The 7,697-nt window shown below is 34.3% G+C and overlaps 1 protein-coding gene across 1 annotated transcript in view; it reads left to right on the forward strand.

Annotated features, from left to right (window-relative positions):
* The first annotated feature begins 7,400 nt into the window (after window positions 1-7,400).
* The window catches only part of LOC134839210 (uncharacterized), a 42,422-nt gene continuing 42,125 nt past the window's right edge, over window positions 7,401-7,697 (forward strand). Inside the window, exons 1-2 of the mRNA XM_063854688.1 lie at window positions 7,401-7,464; window positions 7,563-7,663. Coding sequence (XP_063710758.1) covers window positions 7,401-7,464; window positions 7,563-7,663 — 165 coding nt within the window. The remainder of the gene's footprint in view (window positions 7,465-7,562; window positions 7,664-7,697) is intronic.

Below are 7,697 nucleotides of genomic sequence, written 5' to 3' on the forward strand. Positions count from 1 at the left end.
AAAAAACACAAAGCTTGAACTCTTTCGTCGGAACAAAAAGGTCTGCTCGCAAAATGACTTGCTATAGAATAACTCTTCAGCGAAATTTGAACCAAACTTGGTTCAAACAAAAATGAAAAACTCGAAAAAAAAACAATTCTTAAAATAACTAGTTTCAAACATGAAAACTATCAATAATAACCGCTTAAAACTTGGACTATTTCAGGTGAAAGAGCCTATTGAAGCCAATCAAGTGGTGGAGTTGGTAACGATGACTAATCAGTCTACCTGGATGGTGCAAGATACGAGTGGCCGCCAGTTTGAGCTGCCCTCAGCTATACTGTTACCCACTCCTCACGAGTCAAGCAAAACAGTCCAGCTACTGCTAGAGTGAGTTTAACTTCGGTCCAATTTCACTTAGTTTCTCTTCAAAAAAAAGATGATGTCACTATAAGAGTGTGCTTTTTACCTGATAGTTTTTTACATATTTTTGGAGCGGTTTTCAACTGATTAAATCTATAAAGTTTTTATTTCATCGACTTAGTCGGCCATATTTTGGTTAATTCAAAAGTGCTATATGAGTTTAATAACTTCAACCAATAGCTGCCACTTTAGAGCCAAAGAAAAGTTACTTCCAGAGATTAGATTTTTGAAAACTGTCCCCCTCGTATTGTACCTAGATAATAAACAGCATTAATTAAATGGTCAAGTAGATGTCAATATACACATACTTAGGAATTTCCCCACTTTTTTTCAATGAGGTGATTGTGGTGAGGAGGTAGAATAAATATACAAAACCGAAGTAGAACAATTTTTTGCAAATACTGATTTTCATTCTCGGAACCGAGGAAACCGTTTTGTTAAGACTTGAGGATCTGTTCTACGAAGTGAATCTGGCCTGTAACTCGAAGATAGCCACGACACAGTTCAACCTTGAAGTATGCAAAGCAGAGGAGGAGCTCCTGTTTCTGACTAAACCATTCACAAACAAGGTATGAGTTTTTTGAACTGCCGGGTTGACCTCCATACACCGAAAATGATTATCATACAATTCCATACATCAAGTGCATGGAAAAACGCTTGTCATACAATTTTCATACAAATTCGAAAAAGGATTCAAAAAGGATATAAACTAATTTCTCTGGCTGTTTGATTCTAATAAAACAGTCTGGTGATACAAAAACTATAACTTTTTTGGAAAAGTTGTTTATTATACAATTTCCAGACATGAAAATTTTGAAAACTGTTTGGAATCAAGTTTTAATTAGTTAGGAACATTTTTTGCTTCATTGAGAGCACTTTCGACTCCAAAAACAAAATTTTACTTAGTAGCTTATAAAGGTTTATCATACAATTTCCATACAAGAAAATTGTATGAAAAGCGTTTTTCCATAAAGGCAAAATTTTCAAAACCTTTCGAAAGCTGTTTGTAATCAAGTTTTAATTAGTTAGGAGCATTTTTTGCTTCACTGAAAGCACTTTCGACTCCAAAAAATAAATATTACTTTGTAGCTAAAAATTCGTATCATACAGTTTCCATATTTGATATTTGTACGACAAGCATTTTTTCCCAAAATCTTTCAGCATACCAGAAATGCTTAGGAAACGTTTTTCAAACAATTTTATAAGAGTTTAAAATGTGTTTGATTCTGTTGCCAGTGTTTAGCTCCTAAAAACGTACTCCTAAAGTTATTCCTAAATTTTTTCTTCAAAGTTGGTTTAATAAAACTTTTTGTTGGTTGTTCATTTTTCGAATTGAACCGTTGACAATTTTTTCGAATTCACTAACGTTTTACGTGCTTGTATAGTTCTTTCATCACACCACGCACAAAGAATGACATTAAATTGTAGAAAAAAAACAATTCTTTTGAAGTTCTTTCAAGGAATATTGTCGGTACACTCTCTGTGCTAATTGCACCGGGTCTAGGACAACAAGCCGACGGGACTTCAAGCCGAAGGGACTTCAAGCCGAAGGGACTTCAAGCCGAATTTTAAACTTTGCATACACCTCAAATCACTATTTTTTATCTGTAAAACGTTGCTTTTAAAAAATTTTGGCAAGTTTAGACCAGAATAGGCCTTATTCATGACAATAAATCACTTAGGATTGGCATCCGTTAATAATATCAGCCGGTTTTTGAAATGCATAAATTATATACAAGATAATTGCCTTCAACCGTGTTTTATTTTTCATTTTTTCTAAACATCATTTGAAGGCGTAAATTTCATGAAAACGTCAATAACTACTGAAAAAATCATGACTTGATGAGAAAATTTTCGGCTTGAAGTCCCTAATTTTACGATTCGGCTTGAAGTCCCGTCGGCTTGATGTCCGGCACCCAATTGCACCGCAATCGCCTACTCATGTTCTTAGTATGCTTTTTATTTTCTGTATAACAGTGTTTTGAAGTGAGTTTCTTGGTAACAATTTGCTCAGCTATAAGAAACTAGTCGAGCTTTTTAAAAGCATCAGGTTCTCAGACTCATATCAGCGATAGCATCTCTTTTTTTGAAATTGAACTTCATTGATCTAATCCCTATCATCGATGAAATTGATTAAAACATTTTAAACAGGAGATAGATATTTCAACCCTACCATCTGAGTTTGAGAAGCTGTCAAAGGAAATCGAGAACAACTTCGGTCAAGATGTCGAGGAAGGGATTCAAACTTCAGCAAAACTCAAGCAGTTGCACACTACTGCTTCAGGAATCTGCAGCTTCTTCGACGAACTAGGAGGTTAGTCTATTATATTAATCAAATAGGCCACTTTATATGGGTAATTTATATCTTGCATTTCCCTCTCAATAACTTTATAGCTCAAGATTAATATCACTAGGCGACTTGAGAAAAATTTTAGGGTCGGTCGACCAAAAATGGATGTCGTAAAATGCTTGGTAAAGGGTAAAATATTTGAGGGAGGGCGTCTGCAATGTTCCCCCTAAATTTGCAACTCTCTGGAACTTTCCGCATTAAGAATCGGCAGTTCACTGAACCGAAAAAAAATCTAACCGACTGAAAAATAACCAATCCTTAGCCGATTTCAAAAACACACATTTCTCGGTTAATTATCCGCGTGTAAATTAACTGATTTGCTATTCTATATTGCTATTATTGTCAAAAATGTTATAAAGTTAATTTCTGCAGTGATCACAAAAAGCATCTCTGAGCTGTTCTGTAAGAAACTGTTTGAACTCGCAATTATTTTAATTTTTATGTGACTCCGAAAATATTTTAGCAAGCGATCCGATCCAAACTGTACTTAACATTTTAATTACATGTCGGCGTGAAATAAATCAGCAATGTTTCAAACTGTACAAAATGCTGTGATGAATCCATGATTCTGCAATTACTCCACGATTCTATAACTCTACGAAAAAGAACCCTGTTTGAAATTGGTAAAACTTATTTGCTTTTTTTGCCAAACCACTGGTCTTAAAGGTCATCAATTTTTTCAGAGGGTAGCCCAGTGGGACCAGAGAACTTCGATGAGCAACTGAACGAGTGCATCTGGTCGGTCGAGTCGATTGAGGACTCCCTGCGCGAATCTCTTCAACAGAACCAAGAAAATAGAGGTTGGCATTTTTACTCATTTACTCTTCATCTTCAACGACAGCTCTGTGTAAGTCCTTCAAGAGCTGCGACTAGCATGACTATTATTGTTTTCTAGGGCATCTATGTTCAGAGATCTTAAGTTAGGGAAAATGATCCAGGAACCTAGCAAGTAAAATATGATTGTCGCTAACTTCGAAAGTTATTGCAGCTTACCATGCATCTGATTGTTCACTTATTTCAGAAATCTCTCAACTGGTCGAATCACTGGAAGTGCAATTTGACAAACTGTTCGACATCTCAGTTCGGGGCTTCAGATTAGGTCTTCTAGTGCTTGCGGGAGACGACGACAGGGCCGAATTGGATTTAATCATGGAGAACCTAGAGTCTAGGTTGAGTCAGGCTCTTCACGTCATCAAGACACAGCTTAACAAGTACGTCATGTTCACAGCTGACCGATTCAACATGTTATGAATTTGGTCAAAGAGACAAAACGCAGATTGGAGTGAACAACGCGGTTTAAACAGTCAACAGAATTTTTTTTTCAAATTATAATTTTTTTTTTCAATTTTTTGCAGAAATTCTTGTCATTAAAAATCTCCAAAAAATAATTTCTCTCGATAAAAAATAAAATTACGTGATCGAATTTTAACGGAAAATCAAAAACTTCAAACTGTTTTTTCTCGACACTAGAAAAAGTTTTGGGATTTGTTGAAGTGGTTTCAATCACGACTGAGAGGGCTTTAATATGATATATCACTCAACCCAGTCCGATGATTATTTGTGGTATCTGATTTTGCGTGGAAAACAAAAAGAAAAAATACAAAGTTCCTCTCCATTTTCATGGGTCGGCGCAACAAGTATAGCCGGATACTGTGCAAGTAGCACAGAATGTTCCGAGCATAGTCTTAAAAAACAACAATTTTTTTTTGAATAATTGGTGTTTTTTTCGGCGTGGAGTGATAAAATGAGCTGAACAAAAAACTGGAGATTAGGTATATTCGACATTCATAGTAAAATAAGCAAAATGAAAAACTATTTTTGTAATAAAGTAAATTAAAAAACGGAAAAAAACTCTCACGCTTTGCAGTTTTTTGAATTTTTTATTCCACAAAGGCGTTTAAATACTCAAAACACTCAAAACTAATTTTACTCGATTGAAACTAAGTTTTTACGTTTTAAATTAATCTATTGTAAGCCTGCTCGCTCGCTTTATAGGGCTCGAAGTAAGACAAAAAACCAAAAATTGTATAACTGTTTTTCGACACTAGGAAAGGTTTGCGAATGGTGATTATGTTTTGTGGTAGCTGATTTTGCATGGGAAGCAAAAAAAACTGAAACACACCCAAACACAAAATTGCTCCCCATTTTCAAATGGTCGGAACAACAAGGATTCCTGCAACTTCGCTTCTGTGTAATAATAGCAACATTTTTTGCGAATAAAACAGAAAGAAGAATGTAAGCACGAGATTAACTTTTCGGACCGTATGTTTTGAAAAAATTTATTGAATTTTTAATATTTTTTTTACTTAAAGGAGTTGAACATTATGAGAAAGCAGATTAAAACAAGGATAATCGGTTGCAGTGCAAGCAGCATAGAGTTTTCCGACCCTACTCTTAAAATAAATGACAAAAGAAATATAAGGTTTGTTTGTACGCAATGTGATACCAAAACTAAACAAAATTCGAATGTATAGAAAGCTAAATTAGGCATATCCGACATTATTTGTTTCTATATTTTTTTCACATTAGTTTTAAAATGTTTTCGGATTTTTTGCCCAAGTAGCGCTGAATTAGGCAAAATTTTGCCTAAGAAATGCCAAATAGTTTTTGTTTATATTAAAAATATTTTTTTTTTTTGCCCGAAAAGTTTCAGGCTAAAAAAATTTGATTTCGTTACCTGATCAATTTACTCGCTCGGAAGACTGAAACCCAAAATTTTCAAACGGGTTCTTCCTTCTTCCCGACACTGAGAACATTTCTTAAAATTTTAATGTCCTTCGAGTCACGGTTTAAAAGGCTTCAAAATAATCTATTATTCGATCTATTTCGATGATAATTTGAAGTACCTGATTTTGCGTGGAAAACAAAAAAAACCAAAACACCCAAATCCAAAATTCCTACCAATTTTAATGGTCGGAACACCAATTTTCCTTCTGAAAAAATGTCGTTCTATCGTTTTTCTGATTATTTTTTGTCAGCTGTTGCCAGAACGTAGTTTTCTAAAAGTTTTAAAAAAATCTAACAACTCCTTTCATACTTTTTTTGCTTTAAAGTTCATTCGGTTTAAATAATTTGGGCATTTTTACATCGCCTTAGTCATTGGATGTTGTGTTGCCTGAAAACAAAAGACCTTTTAATCCTTTTTTTAAATTTTTGGAGTGACGGGCCTATGAACATTGATTTTCAAAATATTATAGCTGTTTTTCATGCAAACAAAGTTGTTTTCGACTCAAACAGTGTCTTCAAGTATTGCCAGTTTAGTTGCCGCTCAAAAACATTTCTGAAAATGTTCATTTGCCGCTCGAAAAAGTTCATTTAATGATGTAATCAAAAGAATAGAAACGCTTGGGGTCATAAGCGTTTTTTAGTTCAAATTTTTTTATGACCCCTTTTTTTATTTTTTCGGATCAATTGGCGTCTACCACAGTTTTTCTGATCGCTATTTCAACGCTGACGCTTTTATTTCTCGACATTTGTGTTTTCCTTTCATCGGACATCTTTCGCGACAAACGTATGAAGCATTTGTAGATTTTTTCTACTTCATCGACGTAATGGCTTCCTTATCTTCTGTCCGCTAGCGCACAATGTTTTGTTTGTGTGGTATCGCAAGTTTTGTTTGTAAGTGTCGAATTTACAACAAACTGTTTTATACAGTTTTTGCTGAAATTTTTCAAGCAGTTCAAATAAAGACTGAAAGGTTTCTGATAAGAAACGCCACTGATTCAAAAATGCATGAAAAGCTCCTACATTTTTACGAAGATATGTTTGTTGTGATGCCTTAATTTTCTGTTTTACTGCCCAATAGTTGAAAACTGTTCCGAAAGGGTTCATATCATTTTTGATATATTCAAATTCAACAGATTGAAGGAAGATCAGAAGATCTAATTTTCAAGATTCGAGAATTTATGATTTTATATTTATCTGGTTTAGGTTGAATCTCATCCTGGATTCTGGCTTCATCTTTAATGAGCTCGTAACTCGAGCGCAGAAATTGACCAACCATTTAAACTCAAAATTAATTCACCCAGAGAATTTTTTGATCAACGCAAGCACCACAGCTTCTGATTGGCTGATAGAGTCCTCCAATCAAAAGCAGTCACTTGAGAATACTTTGCTTCTATTGGTTGAAACAGTTCAATTGCTTGCACCTGATTCAAGCTCGACCCAGATTGACCCGATTTTTGTGAAGCAATTGGTTTCGGACTTGATTACTGACTTCAATGAACAAAAACAACAGTTGACTTCAATCGACTCAGCATTGCTCAGAAGGTGAGTCCAAATTGATCCTAATTTGCGGAAAAAAAACATAACAAAAAATCATTTAAAAAACTAAGCAATACGGAGCACAGGTTAAAATGTTAACACTCTTTTTTTTCTTATTTGTAATTTAGAATGAATTTTTTAGCTGCCGCGAAGCAGAGTTTCTGAAAAAACACTTTCGACTGAGCGACTTGATATCGGTACAACGGGACAACCAAATCGATTTAGAAATGGAACTTGACGCAAAAACTAAAGAGCTACAAACAGCTAGCAAAATAATTGCCATAGAGGTAGGAAAACCAAATTATTATTAAAAGTTAGATTAACGGCTAAGCCAACATAAAAGACATTGTTTCAGGAAAATTTGAGCAAAATAAAAGAACAGAAAATGAAGTTGAATGATCTGAAAGGGAAGTTGAAATCATTTGAAGAAGAAACTCTGGGCATTAAAGGTAATGAACTTTTTAAACTGTAAATAAATAAACTTTTTGGTCTTCAAATAAATAATTCTAAATAGTTTGTAAAAAATCACAAAAAAACAACATTTCAGAACCGGTTCTAAGAGTCAATGAGATACAGACAGTGGGAGCAAAGCTTGAAGACAGTGAGATGAAATTGAAAACCACATTGGATGAGATCATTTCATCATTAGTAAATTTGTAGTTACGGTTTTATATTTAAGTTT

The sequence above is a fragment of the Symsagittifera roscoffensis genome, chromosome 1 (genome assembly GCF_963678635.1).
Source record: "Symsagittifera roscoffensis chromosome 1, txSymRosc1.1, whole genome shotgun sequence".
Taxonomy (NCBI): Eukaryota; Metazoa; Xenacoelomorpha; order Acoela; family Convolutidae; genus Symsagittifera; species Symsagittifera roscoffensis.